The sequence below is a fragment of the Clarias gariepinus genome, chromosome 21 (assembly GCF_024256425.1).
Source record: "Clarias gariepinus isolate MV-2021 ecotype Netherlands chromosome 21, CGAR_prim_01v2, whole genome shotgun sequence".
NCBI classification, from domain to species: Eukaryota; Metazoa; Chordata; class Actinopteri; order Siluriformes; family Clariidae; genus Clarias; species Clarias gariepinus.
Genome location: NC_071120.1, coordinates 21,934,248 through 21,949,835, shown reverse-complemented (window position 1 = coordinate 21,949,835; position 15,588 = coordinate 21,934,248). Strand labels below are relative to the sequence as shown.

The following is a 15,588-nucleotide window of genomic DNA, read 5'->3' as shown; positions in this document are numbered from 1 at the left end:
GGTGAGAACAGTGATCTTGGCGACCAGATTGAGATTAACCACGTATCTCTCAGATGGAGCAGTACTGGTAAACTGTAAATGTGAAAAAAATGGATTGCTTCTGAGCTTTGTTTTATATCGAAGCACTTTGAGATTGCATCACTACTGGCTGATTCTCTTGTATTTGGAAACTTTTACTAATCCATTTTTTTTTGTCGCATTTTTCATTCACTCACTACGAATTAATCTATTTCCCCAAGTGTGCTTGGGATTATGGCACTTATCCATTCTCTGTCCTTAACTGCTGGAACACATTTACTATGTGCTTGAGTTTGGAGTGTCCTGATAAGATTACACTTCTCTAACCTAAAGCTACACTACATGGCTAATCTCATTATTGCTCTTGTGGCTGAATGGGCACAAATTCCCGCAGCCAAAATCCTAGTGGAAAGCCTTCGTAAGAAAAGTGCATACATTATTCTAATTGAGCAGATCATGCATTGCAAAATGAACCCAAATACAGTACAAGTACAGAAGTGGGGCAGTTCTTTAGATTCCTGTTGAGAACATGTGCATCAGGAAGCTTCATCAGGAAGCTAGTGGGCGGGGTTGCCAGGCTTCAATAAAAAAAATGAGACCACAATCTAAAACCACATGAAACTTGAACACATGTAAACAAGTTAACATTGCACCAGAAAGCACACTCAGCACTACATGCTATGCAGAAAAAAGCATACAAAACATTAATATAGATAGAAATATTTGCAGAACTAAACAAATGTAGATGCAAATATTGGTCTTGTGGTACACATAGTGGGGTTTTATATGCGTCATTATAATAAAAACCAACAAAGTGAGTCTCTTATGTACAGTAATCTTATCACTCAATTGAATACAAACCTAGTTAATGTAGACGAAGAAGTACTGTGCGAAGGTCCTAATTTAGTTATATTATGTTATATTAAATGATAAAATTAAAGAAATTGGAACAAATGTTTTACCGCAAAACTGCAAAATGCCTGAAGACACAATTTAAAAATCAATTGTTTATGTACCAAGTTCAGCAGTAACCTCATTTCTCCTCTCGTCTGTTCCAACCACTCAGCATTCAGCATCACCAGTATACTACTTTTACATTTAGGCATTTGGCAGACGACCCTTTTTATACATCTGAGCAGTTGAGAGGTAAGGGCCTTGCTTAAGGGCCCATCACAGACAACTTGGTGGTCGTAGGATTTGAACCTAGGACCTTTCGAATCGTTAAATCGCTTTTCGAATGCCTTAACCACTGAGCTACACCTGACCCTCGCCTGGTCATCTCTCATCATCATGCCTTAGGTTAGATGTTTTTTTATGCTTGAATGATTCATAGGTCACTGTGTGGCTTAACAAACAAAAAACATTCCTCTGAAACTGCTCAGGTATGGGGGTTAACCTGCAAACAGGTGCTAAAACTTCTCAAAAATGAGAGCTAAACAAAAAAGTCCTTCAGGAAGCCTGGAGAACTATTTCTCATACATTAAAAACATTAAAAATGCAAAAAAATCTGGTTCTTTTGAAGCAAAATTAGATTAGATTGGAATTAGATTCTGTCAGCTCAGTGAAATTATTGTTATAGATCAATTCTTTTGCATTTCCATAGAGCTTCATTAGTTATAAATTGAACGACATGTAAAACATCTAAGAATAATTCATTTCATTGGACCTCAGCCAAAACCAGGATGGTACGGTGGCTTAGTGATTAGCGCTGTCGCTTTGCAAAAGGAATCAAACCCAGATCCTCCTGGTTCTGGGTTTGATTCCTGCCTGTCTATATGCATGGAGTTTGCATGTTCTCCCCGTGCTTGGTTGGTTTCCTGCGGGTACTCCGGTTTCCTCCCACGGTCCAAAGACATGCAGCTTACTGTAGGCTAACTGGCGTTCCTAAATTCACCCATATTGTATGAACAAGCATGTGTGTGTGCCCTGCGATGGATTGGCGCCTCATCCAGGGTGTACCCGCCTCGTGGATAGGGTCCAGCCCCCCTGCAACCCTTTATACAGGATAAAGCGGTATAGGCCATGAGTGAGAGTGAGTTAGCCAAAATCAGCTATTGGGATTCAATCTTAACTCAAATGTCAAAAGTCTTTCACAGTTCTTGACTGAATGCTAATTAAAAGTTGACACTTCAGTCAAGTCCATAATTAAAAAGCAAATAAAGATGCGTCCTTGTTTGGTTTTGTTGGATGATGTCCATTTGCAGACTGTACAGAGACTGAAGACTTTCATATTGACAGCTACAGGAATGTCAGAAAAAAAAAACTGCTGATCCCAACTTTAAAGACTTGCTGAAAAGGATCAGCATGGAGCTGTCGAGAATTAAAGCGCAGATTCGTTTCAGTGAGTATGTTGAGGCTCAGTAGAGGGGAAAACCGTACTTATTGCTGTCACAGCAGGAAAAAAAGAGTATAATTAAGGTGAAAGCGATATAGAATTTAAATGTACAAAATTTAAGTGGTGTGATGGGTAACTAAGCGATTTTTCATCATGGTAAATATAAGCATGGCGAGGGATTAAAACTATAGACATCCCATATAAATAAAGATGTTTTTAGTGTCAAGGAGGGGCATTCCATCCAGGATGTACTGTATTCCCTGCTCACCCCTGTTCCTGGGATAAACTTGTGACCCTGACCAGGATAGTACTTACCAAAGATAAATAAGTAACTTAAAACTGAGACATGCATGTATAAGTGTTCTATACGACATGGAAACAACTTCCACTTAAATGTCAATGCAAACAGTGAAGCATTTAAAAAACTGCTTTTTAAAAAAGATCTGCACTAAAACGAAGTGTCGACAGTGTGTGCTGAAGAGTTCGGAACGTGCATCGCCATGCGAGATCACGTTCCCCTCAGATAGCTGTCCTCTGTTTTTAATCCGAAGTTTAGGCTTCAGCTCTTCAATAAGTGTCTCATTCAAACAATTTATCCTTTTTAATTAGTCTTTCTTGATCTGAATGTCCTCATATGAGGACATGGACTTTTCCTCCAGCTACATATCCTTGTGAGATGGCATACGAGGACATTTACATTACAGCATTTGTGCAGACACACTTATCCAAAGTGACTAACATTATTATCTCATGGTACATCTGAGCAGTTGAGGGTTAAGGCACGTTGAACCAGTGGCACCTTGGTGGTGTTGGGGTTTGAACCTGGGACCTTCCGATCATTAGTCCAACATCTTAACCACTAAGCTACCCCTGTCCTGTTTGATATTGGACAGTGATGGGAAAATGCCATGCACACCCCTGCTGTGGATCGTCTGGTGACTGACTGTTGAACACTTTGACACATCACCGGCAGTGTGGAGAGAGAGCTTGTGTTCCCCAAATTACCAGGCCTCAAAGGTCCTTAAAGTTCATTAATTGCATACGTCACATACACACGTGCCCACACACACAGTATTAATGACAAATTTGCAGTTAATGTGCAGAAACCTTTCTCTCACAGCTAACAGGTGGCTCACGCAGCAGGACCGCTAGATGAGCCATCCATGCAGACAAACAGCAACCCCAGCCCACACCGTGGAATTGATATTCCATCACGACTCACGCAAACACACAGAAAACGATCGATACGTATCTGCTTGATGAACTGCTTGCCATCCCGTTCATGGTTGTCCATGCACGACAGTGAGGGATGGAAGAGGAACTGAGAGAGGAGCTGAAACATTGTGAGTATGTGTGTTAATCATTCGCCCGCTTTTAACGCCAGGCTCTCGTTTAGCAGCGTTATGAGACAACTTTCCTTGGGAGGATTACAGTTCGAAAGAGCCAACTCATCTCCAAACCCAGTACGTCATTCAATTACAGCAAACACACAGCGGGCGGCCAAAGGCCAGGCTTTTATAGCTGATCCCGTAGCCAAATGAAAGCATCATTTAAAATCCTCTACTCATGCTCTCTCACTCCCTCTCTTCTTCTATATATCTCCATGGTTCACTTGCACATCTAATTTTCTTTCGCACTCACTACTCTCAGTATCCTTACAGCCTCTTCTCCTCTTCATTTAATTGTGTTGTCCTTTGCCCTTATGTCCTTATCCCTATGCTATTCAGTGAGCTAATGGATCCAGATTTGACTCAGACTCCATATATACCACCCCGCATCTCCCGCCTGCGCACCATGATCACTCTCTCCCCCCGTTTAGCTCCCGAACCCCATCTCAATCTTCATGCAAATTTCATTTGGCCTTTCTCTCAGGAATTAAGGAGAGCTTTCAATAATTCAGCATGTTGGATGAGGACACCTCCCCCCTGTGCGAAGCGTCACTATACTAACTTTATATCTCACCCTCATTAATCATTATACAGTACGTGCTCTAAAAATAGATCGAAGCCGTCTACCGGTTGCTGGCTAAAGAAAGAAACCGGTACAGATATTTAAAGATGTTTCAAATATTTAGCTAATTCGCTTGTCATAGATGATATGATTACAATGATGGCCAAAAGTATTAGGACAACATATGAAATGTATTATACACTAGTTCTCCCTGTGCACTAATAAGTCACTAATTATTTTGCGTCAATCTGGCTGTAGAGTTGTGTTAATTAGCCTCCAAAACTGCAGCTCTTGTGGGATGTTCCCGGTCTGCAGTGTTCAGTACCTACCAAAAGTGATCGAAGGAAGGAAAACTGGTGAACTGGCGTCAGGGTCATGGGTGGCCAAGGCTCTCTGATGCACGTGGGGACTGAGGTTTGGCTCGTAAGGTCCAGAACCAATAGAAGCGCTAGTGTTGATCAAACTGATGAAAATACTGGTTGTGCTAGAAAGGTGTCAGAACATGCAGTGCATCACTGTTATGGGGGCGAAAAGGGGACCTACTCAATGTTAGGCAGGCGGTCATAATGTTATGGCTGATGTGTGTATATTGATTGATGTATAGCAATTTCACTGCATCAAATAACAAATTATTCTTATTATCTTGATTGTTGTTACTTAAAAAGTTTGAGAATGTCATTAAAACTTTATTTTAGGGGTAGTGTTTAACACTGTGGCCTCGCACCTACAGGGGCGAGGGTTTGATTCCCGCCTCGGGTCTGTGCGTAAAGCGCCTTATCCCCATGTTTGGTGGGTTTCTTCTAGGTACTCAGATTTCCTTATGCAGGTTAGGTTAACTGGCCTTCTCAAATTGCCTATAATGTGTGTGTGTGTGTGCCATGTGACAGATTGGCACTCTGTCCCAAGTGTACCCTGCTTCATGCCCCAAGTCTCCTGGGATAGGCTGCAGGCCTGCCACACCCCTGTACAGGAAAACCGGTTTAGACAATGAATAAAATAAAACTTTGAATTTCATATTTGCCTCAATACATTTGGCCAACAACAACAGACAGCAGCAACAACAGGAAGTGTTTTCTGGCCTGCTCAGCTGGCTAATGGTTTCAGTATTGTGAAATCTATGGAGCTAGTTTTAGTCGATTCACTAAGCGCATTCAGTCTGTTCATTTCACACAACATACTGTATAAACAACAATAAATTGTATTTATTACGCTTGAGGATCCCAAGTAAACCGCTTACATGTACCACAACCTCAACCCGACAGGAAACTACAGCACAGAGAGTATTAGCACAAGTCAGTGAAGCATGTTAGCCAGGAACGGTAGCGACTGTATCCTGAACAGAACTTAATACTAATGGTCTCCATCTGAACAAAAACACTTATTAACCAGACAGAAGGATCAGGAATTCATGTCACACATCATTTAACTTTGAAAATCTCAGTTTAAAATGCTTGTTAAAATGTAAAGTTACAGCCATCTGTGGGGGGAAAGAAACACTTCCAGTGTAATTCAAGCTGAAGGGAAAGACCGGATGGCAAAACATTACCTCAGACTGCTACCAAGACAAAAACTCAGATGATAACTAAAAGTGAAACAGTAATTTGAAACTAAAGTAGATATTTGAATATGTTTTAATGTCTGAATGATTAGCTTGTATTTGTTTTAGTTTTTTTTTTATTCCTTACCGGCTAACTGGCTGTTTAGCATAACATTAGCATTACAAATTCTGTTACATATGTATATCATGTCTGTATTATCATGTACATAACCATTCAATATTTCCAAACATTTACTATTAAATTTAAATAAATAAATAACATTATAGAAAATAAAAAATTCATGTAAAGAAAGCAGCATACAGTATTAGATTTCAATTTTCAAGCAAATCGTTTCACACCAAATATTGACTGTGTGTATTTTATTATCTTTATATGTTTGTCGATTTTTTTTTTATATATATATATATATATATATATATATATATATATATAATTTTTGCTTATATCATTGTTTTGTATGTTCCCAAGACTTTTGCACAGTCCTGGAAGTAAAACAGCTGTTAGGTTTTACTGAGCGTTCTGGAGAATATGAGTTCTTCTGGTAACTTTGTCACAGTCGCTCAGTTCGCAAAACCCAGGAGCGCACATTAGTTTTTTTTTGTTTGTTTTGTTTGTTTGTTTCCATCTGAAAACTGGTTTGTCATGTACAGTAATACGTCATGTAAAATGTTAAAAAGTTATGCTTGGAAATAGTAAAAGGTTTTGTACATAATAATGTTGACATTCGGCGTAGTGGTTAGCATTGTCGCCCTGCATCTCCGGGTTCCAGGTTCGACTCTCGTCTTGGGTTTCCCCCAGGTACTTCGGTTTCCTCCCACAGATCCAAAGATATGCAGATTAAGTTTATTGGCATTCACAAATTACAAATAAAGATGAAGTTAAAATGAGAATAAGTAAAAACAATGGTCAGATTGGCCTTCACGTCCCTAGTTGGACTGCAGAGGTTCCTGGGATGGATGGAAATTTTGTACTAAAGATAATATGCTATAAGCTAGCCTGCATCAGATGTACAGTAAATGCTTTAAATGCAACTTGGGTGCCTGAATATGCACATTATGTACATATGGCTTATATCACAAATATTATCCTGATGCTCACAAAACAACCAAGCATGAGCAAGGTCATAGTGACCGCCGTCCTCTTTCCATGACAATATAAAATTAGATACTAAAAAGAAATACTGTAATTTTACAGTAAATGTTCAAATCATCATTCTTTTCTAAAATTTCTTAACCCAAAAAAAACAGACACTTTTTAAATATTACCCCCTCTCAGTAATTTAATGCATTTGTTGACAGCTTTTTCACTCAAGGCAGGTTCCTCAGGTTCAGATGCAGCGCCTGTGTGTTTATAACTTGGCGAAACCACACTCTAAGGCAGTAAATAATTCTCTTGGATCCGCTGTAATAATTTTCAGAAATGCAGCCCATCAAATTTTCACTTTTTTGGCTGGCGAACGTGCCTGATATAAAAGATCAAAGAAAAAAAGAAAAAAGGTACATATGGACCCAGGAACCTGCACTGCAGACCAGGAAATACAGTTTCTATTCTATCCCACCTGTTGCCATGGTGTTTAAAGGGACTAATGTGACACTGCGAGTCACATGACCTTGGGTGACATCATACTTGGAGGTTGAAGAGTCTTTTATATCTGTATGTTTAAAGGGTGTGAGAGTAAATACCAATTTTTTGTAATATCACAGCAAGGATTATGAAAAATGTGCACACACACGCCTACATCAACCCTTACATTTAGCATGCATAATTCAGAATGCTGACATTCAACACTCTCGCAGTCTCCCTAGATATCTGCTGTGACTGCATCTTGATCCTGCTCAACCTCGCTCTCGCTCTCACTCTAGTCTCCATAGATACACAGACACAGCCCTGCCTCAGCGAGTCATTCAGAGACTGCATGCTAACACAGGAATTGGGTCAGCTCGAGCTCGAATTCGGCATAAGGCAACGACAGACGGTGTCACACGACACAATAATGGTTTCCAAACATCCAGCTATCATTAATCTCCATTGTGATATACACCGAACAGCCATAATATTAAAACCAGCTGCGTAATATTGTCTATTTTCTTTCTGTACTGCCGAACGGGTCTGACCCTTCAAGGCATGGACTCCAAAAGACCTCTGAATGTTTTGTTTTAAAATTTCCTTTTTTTTTTTAGTTTTCAGTAATCTCTTGGGCGGCACTGTGGTAGTGGTTAGCACTGTTGCCTTGCACCTCCAGGGTCTGGGTTCAATTCCCGGCCAGGCTCGATTCCAGTCTCTGTGTGCATGGAGTTTGCATGTTCTCCCCGTGCTTGGTGGGTTTCCTCCAGGTACTCCGGTTTCCTCCCACAGTCCAAAGTAAGTTAAGTTAATTGGTGTCAAAATTGCCCATAGTGTGAATGAGTGTATGTCTGTGTGCCCTGCGATGGATTGGCACCCTGTCCAGGGTGTACCCCGTCTCGTGCCCTAAGCCTCCTCGGATAGGCTCCAAGCTCCCCGCGCCCCTGAATACAGGATTAAGCAGTAATGACGATGAGTGAGTGAGTAATCTCTTATCGTTGGTTTCCTTTCCTGTGTGCACCTGTTCTGAAATCAGTCCTACACTGGATATTTATACCCTGTAATGTTCATTCCTCGTTGCATGGTTTTCAGTTTGTGATCGCGCCCTACTGCAGCTTACTTTCAGTTCCTGTTTTCTTTAGATTTTTTTAATGTCTGCATGTTATTGTATTTGAGTTTTCTGCTTTCATTTGGGATACTGCGCTACACTTTAATTCAAGGATCTTTTATAATAAAAGAAATGTTACATTCATCCTGCCTCTAACTGAGTGTTATTTTTTCTTTTTCCCTTTTATGCTGTTTGCCACAGACAAATACGTGCAAGTTCCTGAATTCAGGTCATCTAGAGGCCAGAGAGTTAACACAGAGATCAGACTTAATAAATAAGGAATAAATTAATATGATTTACTATTTTTGCAATCTAATTAATGGGTTTTATGAGATGTATAAAGGAAACTGACGTGTCATAATGACAGATAAATTTATATTTAAATCATATAAAAACAAGCTTTCCAGGAATTTATGACTACACCCACTACAGACTGGTCACTTGATCCAAAAACATGTGAGATTGGGTGAGAGGGTCCATGAACCTTCAAAAGATAACTGATATAGACAATGAATAAATGGATGAATTGATATCAAGGCTACTTAAAGATGATTTCTCAAAAAATAATATGTGAAAAAAATCAATGATGTGATTGTCATTTCTTGCCTTCATAAAGAATCTACCCAAGTAGTAAACAGTGCCAATCTGCCAGTCCTGGTATTCGATATCAACCTTCTACAATTGAGCCAACAATGAAGCAATTTATTGATTGCGCAATTCGAATGTGCCTATGCCTACAAAATTATACAACAAGCAAAGCAGTTGAGGTTTAAATATGTGTCAGTGTCACTGGAGTGTCACTGGCTTAAAATAATCCCCTCTCTGATTAACAGTCAGACATTACTGCAGTAAAACCGGCACTATAAAGGTATCATCAGCAATGCAAATGATAGCATCGCCAGATCGCCTGTACCTGAGGAAGTGAGTAAATTTATAGCTCATTACCTAATCCTACAACCATGACATCTTTTTAAGAGATGGAAAAATATGGATCAAACACTTGATGCAAGAAGTAAGATATCATTAATATTCATTTAATGAAAGCCAGAGATTCACACTAGTGAACACTAGGGGTGGGACTCACCAGGGGCCACCCGATACGATCTTATCATCATTTGTACTGCGATTCTGTAAGTATCAATATTTTATAAATATCATGATTTTTTGTTTGTTGAGATTTTGTTACAATTCTAAATAAACTTAGCAAATAATTCACTTCTGCCACACATCATGATGTGCCCCCTGCAAACATGTGAATAGTTTAGAGCACACCACCTGTAGGATTACAGAGGAACAGCAACAATTTACAACCTCAAATGCAAACATACAGTACTGTACAAAAGTCTTAGGCACTATATTATCTTTATTACACATTTTGTGATATATCTTTATCATGTCTGTATTATTATGTACAAAACAATGAAACAAAAATTAATAATGCTACTAAATAAAACAAATAACAGAAAAGTATTTGCATGCACAGAAAGTGACATATCACATGATGGAGCAGTTTTCAGATGGGAAAAACCCTAACGTTCATAAGCACCTGGGTTTTACATGAAAGTACAGTAGAATGGAACTAGTGTGACAAAGTTCTCCAGCACGCTCAGCTGTTTTACTTATAAAACTGCACAAATCTGTTTTAAGCAAAGAGTTTTCACACCAAATATTGACTGTTATTTATGTTTTTTACACTTTTTATTGTTACTTTATTGTATAGAAGTTTGCACGGTCCTGGAAGTAAAACATTTTTTAGGTTTGTGTGCTGGAGAATATGAGTTCTTCCAGTAACGTACTCCTCACACGTACTTCTTTGTATTTTCATGCAAAACCCAGAAACATTAGTTTCCATTTGAAAACTGGTCTGTCTTGTAAAATGTCACTTTGAGGATAGGATCGGTGGTTAAGGTTTTGGAATACTGAGCGGAATACTGCTGCGGTTCAAACCCCAGCTCCATCAAGCTGCCACTACTGGGCCCTTGAGCAAGGCCCTTAACCCTTAACTGCTCAGATATGATAAGATAAGAAACATAAGTCACCTGGATAAGGGGGTTTACCAAATGCCATAAATGTGAATTTTTGCTGCAAGCAAAGATAATCAGCCCAAGCACCTGCGCCATCGCCAGCTGTGCACCAGCTTTGAGCATGTTAAGACCTTCAAAGAGCCCCAGTTGCTGATGTCCCTCAATGTGGGGTGCTTGGGCCAGTCATCGTTTGTCTAAGATGTGTAGTATGTGTAGAATATATATATATATATATATATATATATATATATATAGTGTGTGTGTGTGTGTTGGATGTATAATGTGAGTCCGTTGTGGGCGTTAACCCAAAATATCTGACTTCACATTGAGTGAAGCTCATAACATCCATAGTGAAACTTGTTCAGCTCAATGAGATCTAGAAGTACACATTTATGACATCAGCAGTATTACAACAGCATTATCAGAGCAATGGCGATGATGTCATAATGCTTAGAAGAACAAGTAGGCCCATGCATATTTATGACATCAGCACTATTAAAACATCAGAGCGATGGCGATGACGTCATAGCACTTGCATAAATCGGCACACAAAGGGTTCTTGATAGGTTATGTTTTCCTCCTACAAACGTTATTAAATGTTATACATTTTCATATATAGAAGATGTTGATCATTTTCTGTAACATTCATGTGCATTACAAAAAAGCTCAGACAACTCACACCCTCGTCGTCTTTAATTCCTCACCTAATACATGCCAGTAAAAGCTTTAGATTTGTTTCCTGTTAATCACAAGCGAAAGTTAGAACTGTATGACTAATGCATCCCACACCATTCGTAACACAGGTAACACATTTCAGATATGTGATGCCACCATGTAATTATGTATAGCACCAGGCTGTATTTACAGAATGCATGATTTCTTTTGCTGTAAAAATGAGTGTATATAATGGCATTGCAATATTGGTCCCACAGAGTTTCTAATACTCAAGGGATTCGGGCAAACGATACTCCATCGATTTAAATCAACGTGAGCTAATTTTGGATTTATTAACCCTGTCTGAACTGCACGAGAATAGTGAATGTCTTGAGTATCCAGAGCACTTTAATGATGCTGCTATAAACAGCTGCTAAGTTTTGCTGATGCACCGTTTCCCAATACCATCAATCTACCCCTGAACTCCTGAGCTCGTCTGATTAAACCGGCTCTGTGACGTAGCTGTATCTAATCTTACACGGGCGATCCTTTCCTCCAGGGATCCTGAAATACAATCGAACAGGACTTGTTGTTGCTAAAAATAGCTCACAGTCAGGGCCGTGGTATACGCTCACTGGGCTGTTCGGGCGCCGGGTATGAATGAAGTAAATGAATAAATAGGCATAATTATAACAGATTAACGAATTGTGACTTTCATAGTTTTTCCCCTCAGCGTGAAAGATTCATGCACTATGCATAGAGAATCAGCCTGAGTTATAAACAGCCTCAGTATTCAGGCATGTGAATGATTCAGCACGTTCCATCTTATATTGTTTACAACGTGATTCACGTCTAGTTTGCGATCCTGCCGTGAACATTAAATTTCAATATCAATTTGTGCACATCAGTAGCTCGAGTTACGCTCACGCTCATCCCACCCTGCTGGCACGCCATCAGCCTGCCTGATCTCTATGCCTCGAATTCAAGAGCTAAGGTCACGCAAACAATCATTTGCAGGAATGAAATGATTCTTTATTTATCTACATTCCATTTGAATGTTGTTCTTTATATGAGCATCACTACACTACATGCTCGCATTCTTACTGGAAACTATGCATGCATTATGTAATTGCAAAGTCTTATTTGGCCCTATAGATAGGGTTTAAATCATGTTTCACTCTACAGCTAAACTCTTGATCGATTGCGGTTTATATAATAAACATAACATACTGTTTAATGCGTACACATGATCAGGCATAATATTACAACAAAAAAACATTTACACGTAGTATTGTGTAGGTTTCCTTTGTGCCATCTGGGCGGCTCCGTGCCCTCTGGGCATTACTCCACAAAACCTCTGGGGGTGAACTGTGGTACAACGGACCCTTTGGGTGCTGTGGGTTGTGGGTTGGGCTCTCCGTGGATCAAAATTGCTTGTCCGGTGCATCCCATGGGTGCGCAATGGAACTGGGATCTGGGGATTTTTTTGTCTGCTTGGCCCCTCGTGTACTTGCTATGGTGCACTGGATGTTCTGCTATCATTAAGCCAGTATTCAGCAAATACAGTATGTGCTACACTGGCTTTCAAGCAGGATCGGGCCAGACGGCCTGGCCTTTGCTACCAACAAGCATAATTGTGCCTTGATCATCATGCCTTTGATCCTGTCACCAGTTTACTGGTATATAATTGATAATCAATGTTAATGTGCTAATGTTACAGCTACCCTCTGAATGCTGTTCCATTAAATTACCAGTTAAAGAACAGCAAACCTAGATGTTCTATTTTTCAATGCAATCCAATAAGCTAATTCGATCCTGCCATTTTCACAGCGCAACGAGTCGCCTTTATGTGAGTTTCGGATGCAAATCCATGCAAATGTGACAGGTGTCACATGCCGACATGCACTAAACTAAGACGTATTGTGCTCCGAAAGATGAGCTGCTCGACTCTATTAACAACCCGGCATTTCCCAACCTCCTTGTGCATTCCTACTTAAACCAACGATAGATATTTCAACACCTATTTCCTGACATCCAATGATGTCACCCCGTACTGTACAGCTTGCACATTCCGCTTCGACGTACTGATGACTGCATATGCACTTTGTTGTTGTTTTAGAGGAACATCACATCAGCCTGTTGCATTATAGACACTGGACCAAAGCATGAGGATTACACTATACTGTGATCCTGTTTGTGGAGACACTTAAAAGAAATAAAGAAAAGATCATCATGGATGGGCTTTGGTTTATGCATCTCTAGATCAGGGACTAGACTATGGGAGTTGCTCCAGTGCAACCTGTTAATGACTGGCTGGGTTGAAGAAACATCACATATACACACATACACACACAAACACATAGTGTCCAGTGATCTGATAACACACGTCAAGTTTCAATCATGCACCTTTTTGGAGATGCTCAGTCTAGGTGTGTTAATGATTATGATGATGATGATGATTAATATGAATATTATTATAAGGCTGAAAATGATACAGAATAAACACTCACCGGCCCTCTGCGCTTTAATGAGACGTTTTTCCATAGCAGAAGGTGAAGCTGATGAAGGAAACCCATGTCTGATGCTGTTGGAGAGAAGATCAGATGGCCCGATCAGACATCAGAGCGATGACAGAGATGACAACTCGGGTAGCAGCAGTCTTTCACCTGACCGATCATCGGTTCCGCTATAACGCATGAAATTTCCTGCTTTCTGCTGAATCGCCATGTACAGAAAGCACGGCTTCACCCTCGGCGACACCTCGCGCTCGAAGCCCGGCTCCCTGACGCTCGTGCAGCTCTGTCGGCGCGCGCTCCGGACTCGAAGGCAGGTTCATAAACGCGTCTCAGATCGAACCCGACTCCTGAAAACAGTTCGTCAGCGCGCGCGGACGCGTCCACCGGATAACTAAAGAACGATTCGTCAGTTCAGGAATCATTCTGTGTGAACGAGTCCGTCGAACCGAGTCAGTGAATCGATTCACAAGCTCCATGGTTGTTGAGGCAAAAAAAAGTATACTTGTATAAATATTAAAATAGTAAATTTATATATGTTATAAATCTGAAATTTTTTTATAATAATATATTATTTTTTATAGTATAATAATATAATATACATCATGCTATTTTGCTTTTTCTGAAGTGTGTATAAATTAGGCTGACTCTGTTTGTATATATACACATAAAACATATTGTGTGTGTGTGTGTGTGAGAGAGAGAGAGAGTGTGTGTACATATACACTGTGATATATATATCCTGAAGTGTGTATACATTTTTGTCTGACTCTAAGTGTGTGTGTGTGTGTGTGTGTGTGTGTGTGTGTATACTTAGGATGTCACCTGTGCTACAAGTCCAGTTATGAAATTTTCTCACATCTGTTGGTGGTACAACTCAGCCATAAATCACAGTGTGGAGTCAGAAGATTAGACGTAAGGTCATCAACTTTCTGCCATTATCTAAAGACCTCCAAACTACATGTGGCCTTCAAGAACAGTGCAAGAAGCAGCTGCATCACCAAGTGCAATGCAAAGCATCGGATGCAGTGGTGTAAACACGTTGCCATTGGAGACGTGTTCTCCGAAGTGACGAATCATGCTTCTCTGTCTGGCAATCCAATGGCTGATTCTGGGTTTGGCGGTTGCCAGGAGAACGGTACTTGTCGGACTGCGTTATGCCAAGTGTAAAGTTTGGTGGAGGGGGATTATGATACTATAAGTTTGTTTTTCAGGAGTCAGGCTCAGTTCCAGTGAAAGGAACTCTTAATGCTTTAGCATACCAAGACATTTTAGACAATTTCATACTCTATACTTTCTAAAATGCTGATCCTATAATCCAATATAGAGTCACAGGAATGCTAGGAAGCTTTGGGATCCTGGACATGGGGGCAAGCCATCACATTGAACATATGCACACACCACACACTCACACATTACAAACAATTTGGGAATTCAATTTAACATAATCGAAGGAAACCGGAGTACCCGGAGGGAACCCACCAAGCAAGGGGAGAACAAGCACCATACAGTACGCACACACATATATATTTCCTTATTTTAATTCATACTAATCTGTTTATATTAAATTAAAATAAATTATGTAGATTAAATTAAGGAAATGAGTTTTACTCCGACAGGCTGCAAAATGCCTAGAGATGGAATTTTCAAAGATTGGTTGTTTTTGTAACAACCTCAGAAGCAACCTCATTTCCTCTCTCATCAGTTTCAACCACTCAGCATTCAATATCACGAGTATACTAATGACCGGCCTGATAATCTGTCATCATCTGCACCTGTTTCTCACTGGTTCATGCCTAAAGTTAGATGATTTCATGCTTGAATGATTCATAGGTCACTGTGTGGCTTAACAAACAAAAACATT

The 15,588-nt window shown here is 40.0% G+C and overlaps 1 protein-coding gene across 1 annotated transcript in view; it reads right to left on the bottom strand.

The window, feature by feature from the left end:
- abca2 (ATP-binding cassette, sub-family A (ABC1), member 2) overlaps positions 1-14,148 on the bottom strand; it is an 86,676-nt gene extending 72,528 nt beyond the window's left edge. The window contains exons 1-2 of the mRNA XM_053480884.1: positions 13,878-14,148; positions 13,722-13,795 (exon numbers count right to left, since the gene is read on the bottom strand). Of these exons, the coding sequence (XP_053336859.1) occupies positions 13,722-13,795; positions 13,878-13,938 (135 nt within the window). The 5' untranslated portion in view covers positions 13,939-14,148. The remainder of the gene's footprint in view (positions 1-13,721; positions 13,796-13,877) is intronic.
- Between the last annotated feature and the right edge of the window lie 1,440 nt (positions 14,149-15,588).